The sequence below is a fragment of the Oncorhynchus clarkii genome, chromosome 21, assembly GCF_045791955.1.
Source record: "Oncorhynchus clarkii lewisi isolate Uvic-CL-2024 chromosome 21, UVic_Ocla_1.0, whole genome shotgun sequence".
Lineage (NCBI taxonomy): Eukaryota > Metazoa > Chordata > Actinopteri > Salmoniformes > Salmonidae > Oncorhynchus > Oncorhynchus clarkii.
This window is the reverse complement of record NC_092167.1, coordinates 35,053,002-35,071,055: the sequence shown is the minus strand read 5'-3', so window position 1 is coordinate 35,071,055 and position 18,054 is coordinate 35,053,002. Positions and strand designations below refer to the sequence as shown.

Here is an 18,054-nt window from a genome sequence, read left to right as displayed (position 1 = left end):
TAGTGAGGGAAAGAGTGAGAGCAACAGGGGTAAAAAAGAGAGAAGGGAGAGAGTTTGATAATATAAGGCTGACTGTAAAGTAGAATTTCCCACTCACTTTGAGTCGGTCCAGGTTGTGTCCATACTCGTCCAGTATGGTGGTTCCGTTGTGCATCACTCCATTCCCGGTCATCATCCACGTCCCTGAGAAACATCATCAGTCAATCTATACCGCTTTCCAAACATACTGTACATTGGAGTATGAAAAAGTAGATGAATAAAGCCCCTATCCATAGACACTGCTCAGAGGGTATAAGGTGGAAACTCAACCTAGCCAAAAAGAAGAGGTCGGTAAAATCTGGGGTGTCTAGGGGTAAGAGGTCGGTATTATCTGGGGTGTCTAGGGGTAAGAGGTCGGTATTATCTGGGGTGTCTAGGGGTAAGAGGTCGGTATTATCTGGGGTGTCTAGGTGTTAGAGGTCGGTATTATCTGGGGTGTCTAGGGGTATGAGGTCGGTATTATCTGGGGTGTCTAGGGGTAAGAGGATGGTATTTTCTGGGTTAAGAGGTCAGTATTATCTGGGGTGTCTAGGGGTAAGAGGTCGGTATTATCTGGGGTGTCTAGGGGTAAGAGGATGGTATTATTTGGGGGTGTCTAGGGGTAAGAGGATGGTATTATCTGGGGTGTCTAGGGGTAAGAGGTTGGTAATATCTGGGGTGTCTAGGGGTAAGAGGTCGGTATTATCTGGGGTGTCTAGGGGTAAGAGGTCGGTATTATCTGGGGTAAGAGGTTGGTATTAGCTGGGGTAAGATGTTGGTATTAGCTGGGGTAAGAGGTTGGTATTAGCTGGGGTGTCTAGGGGTAAGAGGATGGTATTACCTGATTGGTTGGTATTACCTGAGCGCAGGTTGGTCATGGTGGAGGGCAGCTGCAGGTAGGCGGGGTTGTGCGTGGTCACGCCAATCTCAATGGAGCCCGCCCACTTGTCCACCATCTTGTCGATGCGCACCTGGAACACCTCGTTGGAGCGCAGCGGGCGGCCACTCAGGACCACGCCGTGGTTGAAGTCGTCCGTCGCACTGCCCAAGGAAAAATTCACATCTATTTAGCAATATATTGTATACGGCATGTCACCTACATACAGTGCCTTGCGAAAGTATTCGGCCCCCTTGAACTTTGCGACCTTTTGCCACATTTCAGGCTTCAAACATAAAGATATAAAACTGTATTTTTTTGTGAAGAATCAACAACAAGTGGGACACAATCATGAAGTGGAACGACATTTATTGGATATTTCAAACTTTTTTAACAAATCAAAAACTGAAAAATTGGCAGTGCAAAATTATTCAGCCCCTTTACTTTCAGTGCAGCAAACTCTCTCCAGAAGTTCAGTGAGGATCTCTGAATGATCCAATGTTGACCTAAATGACTAATGATGATAAATACAATCCACCTGTGTGTAATCAAGTCTCCGTATAAATGCACCTGCACTGTGATAGTCTCAGAGGTCCGTTAAAAGCGCAGAGAGCATCATGAAGAACAAGGAACACACCAGGCAGGTCCGAGATACTGTTGTGAAGAAGTTTAAAGCCGGATTTGGATACAAAAATATTTCCCAAGCTTTAAACATCCCAAGGAGCACTGTGCAAGCGATAATATTGAAATGGAAGGAGTATCAGACCACTGCAAATCTACCAAGACCTGGCCGTCCCTCTAAACTTTCAGCTCATACAAGGAGAAGACTGATCAGAGATGCAGCCAAGAGGCCCATGATCACTCTGGATGAACTGCAGAGATCTACAGCTGAGGTGGGAGACTCTGTCCATAGGACAACAATCAGTCGTATATTGCACAAATCTGGCCTTTATGGAAGAGTGGCAAGAAGAAAGCCATTTCTTAAAGATATCCATAAAAAGTGTTGTTTAAAGTTTGCCACAAGCCACCTGGGAGACACACCAAACATGTGGAAGAAGGTGCTCTGGTCAGATTAAACCAAAATTTAACATTTTGGCAACAATGCAAAACGTTATGTTTGGCGTAAAAGCAACACAGCTGAACACACCATCCCCACTGTCAAACATGGTGGTGGCAGCATCATGGTTTGGGCCTGCTTTTCTTCAGCAGGGACAGGGAAGATGGTTAAAATTGATGGGAAGATGGATGGAGCCAAATACAGGACCATTCTGGAAGAAAACCTGATGGAGTCTGCAAAAGACCTGAGACTGGGACGGAGATTTGTCTTCCAACAAGACAATGATCCAAAACATAAAGCAAAATCTACAATGGAATGGTTCAAAAATAAACATATCCAGGTGTTAGAATGGCCAAGTCAAAGTCCAGACCTGAATCCAATCGAGAATCTGTGGAAAGAACTGAAAACTGCTGTTCACAAATGCTCTCCATCCAACCTCACTGAGCTCGAGCTGTTTTGCAAGGAGGAATGGGAAAAAATGTCAGTCTCTCGATGTGCAAAACTGATAGAGACATACCCCAAGCGACTTACAGCTGTAATCACAGCAAAAGGTGGCGCTACAAAGTATTAACTTAAGGGGGCTGAATAATTTTGCACGCCCAATTTTTCAGTTTTTGATTTGTTAAAAAAGTTTGAAATATCCAATAAATGTCGTTTCACTTCATGATTGTGTCCCACTTGTTGTTGATTCTTCACAAAAAAATACAGTTTTATATATTTATGTTTGAAGCCTGAAATGTGGCAAAAGGTCGCAAAGTTCAAGGGGGGCGAATACTTTCGCAAGGCACTGTACATACATACACATCATTATTGATAAAGGCCCTTTAACATCAGCTAGAGTCAAAAAGTACTTTTACAGTAGCCTGGCCTAGACCCCAAAGAGCAAGCACAATGTCGTCATTGAGTTGGTAATGGACTGCAACGATGTTGCCACGCCTAGGAGGCAGGGTCAGAGGTCATCACATAAGAATAGCTCCTATTTTTGACCTGTGAGAGTAATAGGAGAGCACCATCATCAATAATTATTTATAGAGAAACCAAATATCTGTATTTCTGATGTTGAAAATTATATCCTTATCCTAAACTGTCTACGGAGTCGAACTGGTCCTTTTCTACAAATACAGAAAGGGCCGTAAACTGACCATTTGAATCTTACAGACAGTTGGTAATAATATTGTTTGGAACAAAGCCATGGTTACGTACTGAGGGCGAAGAGCAGTCCTGCCTTCACTGATGATGGCCGCCTTTTGCCCACAGTTGGTGTGGAAGAGGAGGCGGTCAGTGGCGTCAGGGTCGGAGGTGAGGGAGAGGGCGGGCCGGGGGCGGCCCACGTCGGGGGACAGCGCCCGCATTATGGCGTTGTTGCGACGCAGCCGGTCGCTGTGGTTGTGATTGTGGACGATGGTCACCTTGACCGCCATGCCGTAGAGGTCAACCACTCCGTAGACCATGGGAGGTGTCTGGGCCGCCGCCACGCCTAGGGGCAGGGTCAGAGGTCAAATTGAGGTCATTGATGAAATATGATAATGATTTGTATACATTTCGACCATGATTTTTACATTGTACAGGGCAAAAATCAGCACTGCATGACAATTATGTAAGCAATACATCACATAACAACGAGTATGAAAAACATAAAAATACACATTGTTGAAATGGTTATGAAATAAAATATTTAATGCATTTTCGCTTCATGGTTTGTCTCTCCTTAGGTCGCCGCACAGTTAATACTATACCAATGGACGAGCACTAAGTGACTATCCCTCCAACGCCACGCTACAGTCATTCAATCCCTCATTACATTGACGGATGCTCCTGGCGTGTCACTCTCACCTTGGTCGATGCCATTGATGTAGAAGTGAAGAGCTCCGCTGGCCTTGTGCATCAGGCCTATGTGATCCCCTTCCTGGAAGACACATAAGGCATTAGGCTGTGTGTCTCTGTTAGGTTGTGTGTGTGTGTGTGTGTGGTACTGACCTGCAGTTCGTCTAGGCTGAATTCACAGTACTCCCGACGGGTCCCCTTGCCGTTAGTCAGGATCCCACAGCCACTCATCATGATTGTACCTGGGAAGGCAAGAAACACACACACACACGTTGCATGAACTTAATATGTACTGTAACATGATTTATTCCACAAAAAACTGCACACAGAATAATACATCTTGCCGTTCTGTGTGTGTGTGTTACATACCTGAGCGCAGATTTGTCATTGTGGCAGGGTAGTCCAGGTTGTTGGGGTTGTGTGTTGTCACGCCGATCTCAATCGACCCCGACCACTTGTCCACCAGCTTATCTATACGGATCTGTGGCAACACAAACCAGGGGCGTATTCACTCAAAGCGTTTTGCGACAACAGAAAACGTAAGTAAGCGTTTGTTATTGGACAAGTTTAGGCAGTCCCTCCCAGCTTCAGTCCTTTTGGTGTCTAGTGAATTCTCTCACCCTGTATCCTCCAGAATATAGAAACATTCACCAATTTTCCAATTTACAATATGTTATTCATATCAAGCTGCAATCCAGCAGATTCAAATGCAATTATCTATTCACAGCCTGTGGCAGTAACATCATGAATATGAATTGGCTAATCTGAAGCCTCCAGCTTTATCATATGAAGAGGAGCAGCCTTAAATTGTGATGTAATAGCAAAATGGCGACTCTTCACCCCGCCGACCGAACAGATAAACATTTTGTAAACAGGTAGGACAGCGGGTGTCAGCTATACATGCGTTTTATCATTAATATGACAGCACGTGTATTCTTTATTCTTTTCTCTAAACCCCGCGCTTTGTCATTCAAAGCATTCACATCTCAGTATTGGAGCCAGTCATTGGCCGCACCTCAAACATCTCGTTGTGTCGGAGCGGCCGGTTGGTCATGACCACGCCGTTGTTGAACTCATCCAGCGGCCTCCGCCTCTCCGCCGTCTTGTTGTTGTTGCTCAGCTTGATCAGCGTACCGCACTTCTCATGGAACAGCAGCGCGTCATTGGTCATCATCCCGCCCGTCACTGCCCCAAGTCCCGCCCCTCCTGCGGGGCTGTTATTGGTGCTTCCGGTATTGCCGGTCCCGGCCCCGCTGTCACTGTTACTACTGTTACTGTTGACAGCTCCCCCGCCGCTGCTGCTCCCCCTGTCCCCTCTACCTCCTGTCCCAGAGTCTGTCCCTGTTCCTCCCCCCAGGTCTCGTCCTCCTCCGCCCTCGTCCTCTGAGCGGTAAAGGGACACGATGGCATTGTTGAACACGTCAAAGAGCTGGTGCTCCGTCAGAGCTACAGGGGGAGAGAAAGAAAGAAAGACAGAAAAGAGAGAAATGGAAAGAAAGGGAGACAGTCAATAATGTGGCATCATTGACCAAATGTAATAGATATTCAGGTAGAGACTTGGGGAGTTTTATTTTCGTACCCGTTTCAGGCTCTATGTTGTTGGGGAACTTGTCAGGTCGGTTGTGAATAGGAGGGAGCTCCGGCACTGAGATAAAGGAACAAGAGTGAGAAAGACAGGAGTCAGTCTTTCCCTTATTTACACTTCTACAACCTTTCACACAATGAACCCTATCTTTTAACACATAAACATTGCAAACAAAAACAACTCCTACCTTCCTCTGTCGTCCCGTTTGTCGCTGCTGCCAGGTTCACCACTGACGTCAGATCCTCGGTGTCTCCCTCCCGGACCCCGCACACCACCACCTCCTCATGCCCCTCCACCGTCTCCCTCTCCGTATCTCTCTCCATCGAGGAGGGCGGCTCGCAGCTCACCACCGTCACTTGCGTACACTTGCCGTAGAGGTCCACCACCGCCCAGAGGCGCGTCGGGAGACCGCTGGCAGCTGCACCACAGTCATGCCCGTTCACCCACAGGTGGAGCTCGCCACGGGCGCTCCGCTGAATAGGAGGACAGAAATAAGAATAGCAATATTCAATTTTTAGAGAAAGACATCTCAATCTTCCCAAATACACACACAGAGCTGAGTGGCACAGGGTCAGCCATAGAGCAGCCCCCCTGGATGGAGAGCAATTGTAGAGATTGAGTGCCTTCCTCAAGGACACAACGGCAAGGCTCAGTGACCAGTACCCCTCCTGTTACCAATTCAGTGCCCGGCGCAGGGCTTGAACCGGTAGTGACCTTCCGGCCACTGGTTCGCCTCTCTTAACCACTAGCCTACTTACCTGTATGCCCACGCGGTCGCCCTCGGCCAGCTGGTCAAGGTCACGGCCGTACTCCTCGAGAACGGAGCGGCCGTCGCGTAGGACTGAGCAGCCAGAGACGATCCAGGAGCCTCCCTTCAGACCCGTAGCGCTGCTGGGGAAATCGAGACAAGCCGGGTCCAGAGCAGTCACCCCAATCTCTACGGAGCCGCTCCATGAGTTCACCTACAGAAGAAAGTGACATTTATTTAGGCTTCTAGTTCATCTATTTATTTTCATGTCCCTTTTTTTTTTAGATCTAGTCAGTAATGTACAATACATTTTATAAACTGGGTGGTACAAGCCCTGAATGATGATTGGCTGACAGTCGTAGTATATCAGACCGTATACCACGGGTATGACAAAAGTTATTTTTACTGTTCTAATAACGTTGGTAAACATTGCTATTATAAACTAAGGCACCTCGGGGGTTTGTGATATAGCAAATATACCCCAGCTAAGGGCTGTTTCCAGGAACTCCGCGCTGTGTCGTGCATAAGAATTGCCCTTAGCCGTGGTATATTAGCCATATATCACACCTCCTTGGGCCATATTGCTTAAGTATAGCCTTCCAATGTTATTCCAAATAAAATATTGCAATTCTTATTTCCTTATTCCTTTGGTATTAGCATATATACAGTACCATAAAAGTTTGGACACACCTAAGTCATTCAAGGGTTTTTCTTTATTTTTACTATTGTCTACATTGTAGAATAAGTCAAGACATCAAAACTATGAAATAACACATATGGAATTATGTAGTAACCAAAAGTGTTTAACAAATCAAAATATTTAATATTTGAGATTCTTCAAAGTAGCCACCCTTTGTCTTGACAGCTTTGCTGTCATGTTGTGTCTTGTCTCTGTCCTTTCCCTTCACCCTGTCTCCCTCTGCTGGTCGTTGTTAGGTTACCTTTTCTCCCCCGCTTTCTCCCAGCTGTTCCTTGTCTCCTCTAACTACCCATTCACCCCGTTTCCCACCTGTTCCCTTTTTCCCTCTGATTAGGTCCCTATATCTCTCTCTGTTTCTGTTCCTGTCCTTGTCGGATTCTTGTTTGTGTTTCATGCCTGAGCCAGACTATCGTCATGTTTGCTGTAACCTTGTCCTGTCCTGTCGGAATCTGCCGGTCTATCTGAGCCTACCTATGTTTGGTTATTAAAGAAGCTCTGTTTAAGTTAGTTCGCTTTTGGGTCCTCATTCACTCACCATAACAGAAGAATCCGACCAAGAATGGACCCAGCGACTTCGGATCCTCTCCACTCAGCCGTCGGGATCCAGGGAGCGATGCTAGGCAGACACGAGCAGGAAGTGTCTGCTGCTCGACATGCCGTTGAGACCCTGGCCACCCAAGTCTCCAACCTCACAGAACAGGTTCACCATCTCCGCCTCGATCCACCGGCCACTTCCAGGGCTTTCGAATCTCCGGAGCCCAGAATCAATAACCCGCCGTGTTACTCTGGGGAGCCCACTGAATGCCGCTCGTTCCTCACCCAGTGTGATATTGTGTTTTCTCTCCAGCCCAACACTTACTCCAGGAGCACTGCTCGTGTCGCCTACGTCATATCTCTCCTTATTGGACGGGCTCGTGAGTGGGGCACGGCAATCTGGGAGGCAAGGGCTGAGTGTACTAACCAGTATCAGGACTTTAAGGAGGAGATGATACGGGTTTTTGATCGATCTGTTTTTGGGGAGGAGGCTTCCAGGGCCCTGTCTTCCCTATGTCAAGGCAATCGATCCATAACAGACTACTCTATTGAGTTTCGCACTCTTGCTGTCTCCAGTGGCTGGAACGAGCCGGCCTTGCTCGCTCGTCTTCTGGAGGGTCTCCGCGCAGAGGTAAAGGATGAGATTCTCTCCCGGGAGGTTCCTTCCAGCGTGGATTCCTTGATTGAACTCGCTATTCGCATTGAGCGACGGGTTGATCTTCGTCACCGAGCTCGTGGAAAGGAGCTCGCGCTCTCCGTCGCCCCCCTCTCCGCATCACTACCATCTTCCTCTGCCGGCTCGGGTGCTGAGCCCATGCAGCTGGGAGGTATCCGCATCTCGACTAAGGAGAGGGAACGGAGAATCACCAACCGCCTCTGTCTCTATTGCGGTTCCGCTGGTCATTTTGTCACTTCATGTCCAGTAAAAGGCCAGAGCTCGTCAGTAAGCGGAGGGCTACTGGTGAGCGCTACTACTCCTGTCTCTCCTTCAAGATCCTGCACTACCTTGTCGGTCCATCTACGCTGGACCGGTTCGTCAGCTTCCTGCAGTGCCTTAATAGACTCTGGGGCGGAGGGCTGTTTTATGGACGAGACCTGGGCTCGGGAACATGACATTCCTCTCAGACAGTTAAAGGAGCCCACGGCCTTGTTCGCCCTGGATGGTAGTCCTCTCCCCAGGATTCAGCGTGAGACGCTACCTTTAACCCTCACTGTTTCTGGTAATCATAGTGAAACCATTTCTTTTTTAATTTTTCGTTCACCTTTTACACCTGTTGTTTTGGGCCATCCCTGGCTAGTTTGTCATAATCCTTCCATTAATTGGTCTAGTAATTCTATCCTCTCCTGGAACGTCTCTTGTCATGTGAAATGTTTAATGTCTGCTATCCCTCCTGTTTCCTCTGTCTCTTCTTCACAGGAGGAGCCTGGTGATTTGACAGGGGTGCCGGAGGAATATCACGATCTGCGCACGGTGTTCAGTCGGTCCAGGGCCACCTCTCTTCCTCCACACCGGTCGTATGATTGTAGTATTGATCTCCTTCCGGGAACCACCCCCCCCCGGGGTAGACTATACTCTCTGTCGGCTCCCGAACGTAAGGCTCTCGAAGATTATTTGTCTGTAGCTCTTGACGCCGGTACCATAGTCCCCTCCTCCTCTCCCGCCGGAGCGGGGTTTTTTTTTGTCAAGAAGAAGGACGGGTCTCTGCGCCCCTGCATAGATTATCGAGGGCTGAATGACATAACAGTGAAGAATCGTTATCCGCTTCCTCTTATGTCTTCAGCCTTCGAGATCCTGCAGGGAGCCAGGTTTTTCACTAAGTTGGACCTTCGTAACGCTTACCATCTCGTGCGCATCAGGGAGGGGGACGAGTGGAAGACGGCGTTTAACACTCCGTTAGGGCACTTTGAATACCGGGTTCTTCCTTTCGGCCTCGCTAACGCTCCAGCTGTCTTTCAGGCATTAGTCAATGATGTCCTGAGAGACATGCTGAACATCTTTGTTTTCGTTTACCTTGACGATATCCTGATTTTTTCACCGTCACTCCAGATTCATGTTCAGCACGTTCGACGTGTCCTCCAGCGCCTTTTAGAGAATTGTCTTTTTGTGAAGGCTGAGAAGTGCACTTTTCATGCCTCCTCCGTCACATTTCTCGGTTCTGTTATTTCCGCTGAAGGCATTAAGATGGATCCCGCTAAGGTCCAAGCTGTCATTGATTGGCCCGTCCCTAAGTCACGCGTCGAGCTGCAGCGCTTTCTCGGCTTCGCGAACTTCTATCGTCGTTTCATCCGTAATTTCGGTCAGGTGGCAGCTCCTCTCACAGCCCTTACTTCTGTCAAGACGTGCTTTAAGTGGTCCGTTTCCGCCCAGGGAGCTTTTGATCTCCTCAAGAATCGTTTTACATCCGCTCCTATCCTTGTTACACCTGACGTCTCTAGACAGTTCGTTGTCGAGGTTGACGCGTCAGAGGTGGGCGTGGGAGCCATTCTTTCTCAGCGCTCCCTCTCTGACGACAAGGTCCACCCATGCGCGTATTTTTCTCATCGCCTGTCGCCGTCGGAACGTAACTATGATGTGGGTAACCGCGAACTGCTCGCCATCCGGTTAGCCCTAGGCGAATGGCGACAGTGGTTGGAGGGGGCGACCGTTCCTTTTGTCGTTTGGACTGACCATAGGAACCTTGAGTACATCCGTTCTGCCAAACGACTTAATGCGCGTCAGGCGCGTTGGGCGCTGTTTTTCGCTCGTTTCGAGTTCGTGATTTCTTATCGTCCGGGCTCTAAGAACACCAAGCCTGATGCTTTGTCTCGTCTCTTCAGTTCTTCAGTAGCCTCCACTGACCCCGAGGGGATTCTCCCTGAGGGGCGTGTTGTCGGGTTGACTGTCTGGGGAATTGAGAGGCAGGTAAAACAAGCGCTCACTCACACTCCGTCGCCGCGCGCTTGTCCTAGGAACCTTCTTTTCGTTCCCGTTCCTACTCGTCTGGCCGTTCTTCAGTGGGCTCACTCTGCCAAGTTAGCCGGCCACCCTGGCGTTCGGGGTACGCTTGCTTCCATTCGCAATTCACGTCTCAATTTTGGAGGGAGTTTTGCCGTTTGATTGGGGCTTCCGTCAGTCTCTCTTCCGGCTTTCACCCCCAGTCTAACGGTCAAGCAGAACGGGCCAATCAGACTATTGGTCGCATCTTACGCAGTCTTTCTTTTCGCAACCCTGCGTCTTGGTCAGAACAGCTCCCCTGGGCAGAATACGCCCACAACTCGCTTCCTTCGTCTGCGACCGGGCTATCTCCTTTTCAGAGTAGCCTCGGGTACCAGCCTCCGCTGTTCTCATCTCAGTTCGCCGAGTCCAGCGTCCCCTCCGCTCAGGCTTTTGTCCAACGTTGCGAGCGCACCTGGAAGAGGGTCAGGTCTGCACTTTGCCGTTATAGGGCGCAGACTGTGAGGGCTGCTAATAAGCGTAGAACTAAGAGTCCTAGATATTGTCGCGGTCAGAGAGTTTGGCTCTCCACTCAGAACCTTCCCCTTAAGACGGCTTCTCGCAAGTTGACCCCGCGGTTCATTGGTCCGTTCCGTATTTCTCGGGTCATTAATCCTGTCGCAGTTCGACTTCTTCTTCCGCGATACCTTCGTCGCGTCCACCCGGTCTTCCATGTCTCCTGTATTAAGCCCGTTCTTCGCGCCCCCGCTCGTCTTCCCCCCCCCCCCCCCCCCCATCCTTGTCGAGGGCGCACCCATCTACAGGGTCCGCAGGATTTTGGACATGCGTCCTCGGGGCCGTGGTCACCAGTACCTTGTCGATTGGGAGGGGTACGGTCCTGAGGAGAGGAGTTGGGTTCCCTCTCGGGACGTGCTGGACCGTGCGCTGATCGAGGATTTCCTCCGTTGCCGCCAGGTTTCCTCCTCGAGTGCGCCAGGAGGCGCTCGGTGAGTGGGGGGGTACTGTCATGTTGTGTCTTGTCTCTGTCCTTTCCCTTCACCCTGTCTCCCTCTGCTGGTCGTTGTTAGGTTACCTTTTCTCCCCCGCTTTCTCCCAGCTGTTCCTTGTCTCCTCTAACTACCCATTCACCCCGTTTCCCACCTGTTCCCTTTTTCCCTCTGATTAGGTCCCTATATCTCTCTCTGTTTCTGTTCCTGTCCTTGTCGGATTCTTGTTTGTGTTTCATGCCTGAGCCAGACTATCGTCATGTTTGCTGTAACCTTGTCCTGTCCTGTCGGAATCTGCCGGTCTATCTGAGCCTACCTATGTTTGGTTATTAAAGAAGCTCTGTTTAAGTTAGTTCGCTTTTGGGTCCTCATTCACTCACCATAACATTTGCACACTGTTGGCATTCTCTCAACCAGCTTCATGAGGCAGTCACCTGGAACGCATTTCAATTAACAGGTGTGCGTTGTTCATTTGTGGAATTTCTTTCCTTCTTAATGCGTTTTGAGCCAATCAGTTGTGTTGGCATACAGAAGATAGCCCTATTTGGTAAAAGACCAAGTCCATATTATGGCAAGAACAGCTCAAATAAGCAATGAGAAGCGAGATCTCTGCATGTGTCGTGCTTTGCTGGTGACACCGTCTGATTATTTAGAATTCAAGGCACACATAACCAGCATGGCTACCGCAGCATTCTGCAGCGATACGCCATCCCATCTGTTTGCGCATAGTGGGACTGTCATTTGTTTTTCCAACAGGACAATGACCCAAAACACCTCCAGGCTGTGTAAGGGCTAATTGACCAAGGAGAGTGATGGTGCTGCATCAGAAGACCTGGACTCCCCAATCACCCGACCTCAACCCAATTGAGATAGTTTGGAGATGGGTTGCACCGCAAAGTGAAGGAAAAGCAGCCAACAAGTGCTCAGCATATGTGGGAACTTCTTCAAGACTGTTGGAAAAGCGTTCCAAGTGAAGTTGGTTGAGAGAATGCCAAGAGTGAGCAAAGCTGTCATCAAGGTAAAGGGTGGCAACTTTGACGAATATAAAATATATTTTGTTTAACACTTTTTTGGATTACTACATGATTCCATATGTGCTATTCCATAGTTTCGATGTCTTCACTACTATTCTACAAAGTTGAAAACAGTAAAAATAAAGGAAAACCCTTGAATGAGTAGTTGTGTCCAAACTTTTGAAAGTTACTGTGTATGTATGCATGTATGTATGTATGTACAGTTGAAATCTGAAGTTTACATGCACCTTAGCCAAATGCATTTAAACTCAGTATTTCACAATTCCTGACATTTAATCCTAGTAATAAATTCCCTGTCTTAGGTCAGTTAGGATCACCACTTTATTATAAGAATGTGAAATGTCAGAATAATAGTAGAGAGAATGATTTATTTCAGCTTTTAGTTCTTTCATCACATTCCCAGTGGGTCAGAAGTTTACATACACTAAAATTAGTATTTGGAAGCATTGCCTTTAAATTGTTAAACTTGGGTCAAACTTTTTGGGTAGCATTCCACAAGCTTCCCACAATAAATTGGGTGAATTTTGGCCCATTCCTCCTGACAGAGCTGGTGTAACTGTCATGTTTGTAGGCCTCCTTGTTCACACACGCCTTCTCAGTTCTGCCCACAAATGTTCTATAGGATTGAGGTCAGGGCTTTGTGATGGCCACTCCAATACCTTGACTTTGTTGTCCTTAAGCCATTTTGCCACAACTTTGGCAGTATGCTTTAAGGTCATTGTCCATTTGGAAGACCCATTTGTGACAAAGCTTTAACTTCCTGACTGATGTCTTGAGATGTTGCTTCAATATATCCACATAATTTGTTTCCCTCCCTCATGATGCCATCTATTGTGTGAGGTGCACCAGTCCCTCCTGCAGCAAAGCACCCCCCACAACATGATGCTTCGGCTTGCACTCCTCCCCCTTTTTACTCCAAACATAACGATGGTCATTATGGCCAAACTGTTCTATTTTCGTTTCATCAGACCAAAGGACATTTCTCTGAAAAGTCCGATCCTTGTCCCCATGTGCAGTTGCAAACCGTAGTATGTTTTTTTTAATGGCGGTTTTGGAGCAATGGCTTCTTCCTTGCTGAGCGGCCTTTCAGGATGTCATTATAGGACTCGTTTTACTGTAGATATAGATACTTTTGTACCAGTTTCCTCCAGCATCTTAACGAGGTCCTTTGCTGCTGTTCTAGGATTGTTTTGCACTTTTCGCACCAAAGTACATTCATCTCTAGGAGACAGAAGGCGTCTCCATCCTGAGCGGTATGACGGCTGCGTGGTCCCATGGTGTTTATACTTGCATACTATTGTTTGTACAGATGAATGTAGTACCTTCAGGCATTTCAAAATTGCCCCCAAAAATGAACCAGACTTGTGGAGGTCTACAAACACAATTTCTGAGGTCTTGGCTGATTTCTTTTGATTTTCCCATGATGTCAAACAAAGAGGCACTGAGTTTGAAGGTAGGCCTTGAAATACATCCACAGCTACACCTCCAATTGACGTCAATTAGCCTATCAGAAGCTTCTAAAGCCATGACATCATTTTCTGGAATTTTCCAAGCTGTTTAACCTCTCTAGGGTATGTGGGATGCTGGCGTCCCACCTGGCCAACATCCAGTGAGATTGCAGAGCGCCAAATTCAAATACAGAAATACTCATTATAAAAATTCAGAAAATATACACCTATTTTACATAGGTTTAAAGATGAACTTCTTGTGAATCCAACCACTGTGTCAGATTTTAAAAATGCTTTACGGCAAAAGCATACCTTACAATTATTTGAGAACATAGCCCCGCAGACAAATCATTACAAACATTACAAACAGTAACCAGCCAAGTCAGAAATATAGATAAAATGAATCACTTACCTTTGATGATCTTTATAAGTTTGCACTCAGAAGACGTTCCTTTTGTTCGATAAAGTCTATTTCCAAAAACCTCTGTTTTGTTCGCTCGTTTTCTTCAGTAATCCACAGGCTCAAACGCAGTCACAACGGGCAGAAAAAAATCCAAATTGTATCCGTAAAGTTCATAGAAAATGTCAAACAATGTTTATATTCAATCTTCAGGTTGTTTTTAGCCTAAATAATCGATAATATTTCAACCAGACAATAACGTTGTCAATATAAAAGGTAAACAAGAAAGGCGCTCTCTCGGTCGCGCGCATGAAAAAGCTCTGTGACACGGCAGAGTCCACTCATTCAGACTGCTCTTACTCCTTCATTTTTCAGAATACAAGCCTGAAACCATTTCTAAAGACTGTTGACATCTAGTGGAAGGCATAGGAACTGAAATTTGAGTCCTAAATCAATGGATACTATCATGGCATTGAATAGAAAACTACATCAACAACAAAAAAATCCTACAGTTTTGGAAACTTTAGAGTGTTTTCTATCCAAATCTACCAATTATATGCATATCCTATCTTCTGGGCCTGAGTAGAAGGCAGTTTAATTTGGGCACGGTTTTCATCCAAAATCCCAAATGCTGCCCCCTACCCTAGAGAAGTTAAAGGCACAGTCAACTTAGTGTATGTAAACTTCTGACCCACTGGAATTGTGATACAGTGAAATAATCTGTAAACAATTATCGGAAAAGTTTTAATGACGCCAACACTTAGGTTGGCGTCATTAAAACTTTTCCAATAATTGTTTACAGATTATTTCTGTCAGAAGTTGTTTACATACACAAAACTGACTATGCCTTTAAACAGCTTGGAAAATTCCAGAAAATTATGGCACCAGCTCTGTCAGGAGGAATGGGCCAAAATTCACCCAACTTATTGCGGGAAGCTTGTGGAAGGCTACCCGAAACATTTGACGCAAGTTAAACAATTTAAAGGCAATGCTACCAAACACTAATAGAGTGCACAATCTGTGAACAACAAACTCACATTTGAGTTAAAGACAGACCAAGAGTAAATAATATACTGTAAATTGAGGCAGAGGAATTCAATTTAGAGCAGGGCTCTACAGTGCAAACATTCTACTCACATATGTGCCTAAATATTTTGCTCTGGGACCTGGAATCTTAATTTAGGAGCATCACTGCTCCTAAATGTATTTTTGTGCGCCTACATTTTTCAACTTAGGCGCACACGTCTCCTTGTAAAAAAGGTCAGCTGAATGCCGTAACGCCAGATGTTGTAATTTTCAGTATCACAAAATGTGGTGACTTTGGCATACACATTTGGTGATACTGAAAAACACATCTGTTATTGCGGTATTCATCCTTGCAAGCACATTCTAAATCTGATGTAGACCCTCTCTCACACACTAAAAAGCTGCATCCATCTCTCGGTCTCTCTCCCCAGCACACATTCACACAAATCTGCAAACGAATGCATACACAAACACATCTGTGAATACAAGCTGCTGCTGCTCCTTATCTCTCTCTGACACACACACACTACAAAGACTAGCAGCCAGGGGGAGAGGCAGGCACATACTACACTAGTGCTTACCAAACGACCATCCCACATAATATGCTACTGTCATTATTACCAACAAACACCATCATGTTCCACCCCGAACAAGCTGTCGTATATCAATCTAGCAGCTTGGTTTTGGTGCATTTGCCTGTTGTCCGATTGCAGGACAAGACACAAGCTCTATCAATGTCTATAAATAGCATTACTGTAGCAACAATGCCAAGTTTGTTGCACTGACTGTACAGCACAGATATTGATTTCCGTCATGCAATTACGGATAGTGGTCCATTATAGCTTTGATACATGAGATGATACTGGCCATGAAACTATCGCCAGTGAGAAAATGGGTAACTCACTGCCGGGAGAGATATAGGCCTATCTGTTGTTAATGTTATCCATCTAGTTAGCCATGCTCTTCATGTGAAAGCTTGTTGTGCGAGTTTATTATTCATGTGACAAGCTAGTGATTTCTAGAGTGGCATTACAAGTGGTTGAAGGATACGCCCTCTATACATGTTCACTGAGCTGTGTGATACCCCAGTTGGGCTAAAATGGCATTGGAGGAGACAGTACTAGTGCCCTCTGCCAAAAACCCACAGGTGTGAGGGTCACCAACGGGCCGGCAGACCGACTATCATGGCTATCTTCGCTAAAATTAGATAACAGGCAAACTAGGTGCATAGAGATAAGAAGTCTAAATGTTGCATAGGCAGACAGACCTTTTAACAGAAACAGTAACTAACGGTTGGCTCAAAACATTGGCCGTGTTGGAGAGCATCAAATCATTATACATTGTGGGTAAATGGTGACTGATTGATCTACAAATAATAATAAGTAGTTATTTATGATGCAAGGTGATTTGTAGATCAGTCACTTTGAACAAGCCCAATGGCTATGTTTACACAGGCAGGCAGCACAATTGAGTTTTTGCCAAATTATTGGCAAAAGATCTAATCTGATTGGTCAAAACATCAGTTAGAGAAAAAAGATCAGAATTAGGCTGCCTGTGTAAACGCAGTGATACCAATGTGTATCACAAAGAGGCCCAATAATCCAGATAAACTACAGCTATGCTTTTTAGGAATGAGCCTATTCAGAGTAGGGTGAGGTTTCCTCCTAACCACTGACACAGGGTCAGTTGTTTTGTCAACTTTGGTCTTGAGTTGACCATACACCAATTAGGACACAACTGATATCTGCTTTGCCTTTATTTTGCTTATCAAGACCAGACCATATGGGGTTCTATATCTTTGGTCAAGACCACAGTATTGACATATGGCCTACCTAGTCACAGAGGTCTACCTTCAGCTAGACGAGAGAAGCCAACTGGTTGAGTCAAGTTGAGTCAGGTTAACTTGACTCAACCAGTTGGCTTCTCTCGTCTAGCTGTAGGTAGACCTCTGTGACTAGCTAGACGTCAACAACTGAAAAATGCTGCTGCCTGTGTGCAGTCAACCAAGTGACTGTTGCTAGTTAGCTAACTTAGAGATATAGCTAACGTTACCTAGCGACAGTAGCTCGCTACCTTACATTTCAAACATGCAAACTCATGGCTAACTAAACGAGCTAACGTTGCTATACAGTAGTCAATCTATCAGGCTAAATGTTGGTCGTGGTAATAATATGTCATTCATTTGGCTAGCAATAGCTAGTTAGTTAGCCGTTGAAAGCTAACGTTCCCGTGTTTTGACAGAGCGAGGCACTTACTGGTTCGATCCACACACGAAAAGATCTCTAGTATGGCTAACATTAGCTATAGATTAGCTAACGTTACTGTAAAGTTAGCCTTGCAATTGGTAGCGAAGATGTCGCTAGTTGACCTTCGTAAAAAAAAGTATACACTGTATATGGACTGGACCACACAGAGCTAGCTAGCTAGCTAATTGTGTTGAACAAGTGTTGTTGTCAATGTGCCAATGCAAATGTGTTGCAGTACATTTTGGACAGGATATGGCTAAAACGATCGCTAGTAAACCTAAACTGTACTGCTTGATTGTCAAACTGCGCACGCCCAAACGAGGACTGAATAAGACACGAGCACCACTGCGGACAACAGAGAGACTCCGTCCCACTGGCACGGGATGCACTCTCTCCTCGCATTCCCATCTCTCTCCCCCACCGAGCTGAAAGTGACAGCTATGTTTACCTTCTTGTCAATACGGACGGTGAATACATCCCGGTCCCTCAGTGGCTCTCTGCTTAGAACTAACCCGTGGTTAAATTCTTGGACTGGTTGGTTCCGCTGAGCGGTTCTGTTCGAATTCGACAGTCCGATCAGTTTTCCGCTGCGCGGGTGCAGCTCAGCCGCCATCTTCACTGGGGCGGCGTGCTTCG

General features: G+C 46.4%; 1 protein-coding gene across 2 annotated transcripts in view; it reads right to left on the bottom strand.

Annotated features, from left to right (window-relative positions):
* LOC139378958 (neuralized-like protein 4) overlaps positions 1–18,054 on the bottom strand; it is a 33,921-nt gene extending 15,867 nt beyond the window's left edge. Inside the window, exons 1-11 of one of the 2 annotated variants that reach the window (XM_071121599.1) lie at positions 17,867–18,054; positions 6,120–6,323; positions 5,549–5,834; positions 5,356–5,421; positions 4,792–5,222; positions 4,146–4,257; positions 3,930–4,018; positions 3,786–3,858; positions 3,156–3,429; positions 878–1,059; positions 98–183 (exon numbers count right to left, since the gene is read on the bottom strand). In XM_071121599.1, coding sequence (XP_070977700.1) covers positions 98–183; positions 878–1,059; positions 3,156–3,429; positions 3,786–3,858; positions 3,930–4,018; positions 4,146–4,257; positions 4,792–5,222; positions 5,356–5,421; positions 5,549–5,834; positions 6,120–6,323; positions 17,867–18,031 — 1,968 coding nt within the window. In that variant the 5' untranslated portion in view covers positions 18,032–18,054. Of the gene's footprint in view, positions 1–97; positions 184–859; positions 1,060–3,155; positions 3,430–3,785; positions 3,859–3,929; positions 4,019–4,145; positions 4,258–4,791; positions 5,223–5,355; positions 5,422–5,548; positions 5,835–6,119; positions 6,324–17,866 lie in introns of both variants that reach the window. The other variant, XM_071121598.1, reaches the window with a different exon arrangement.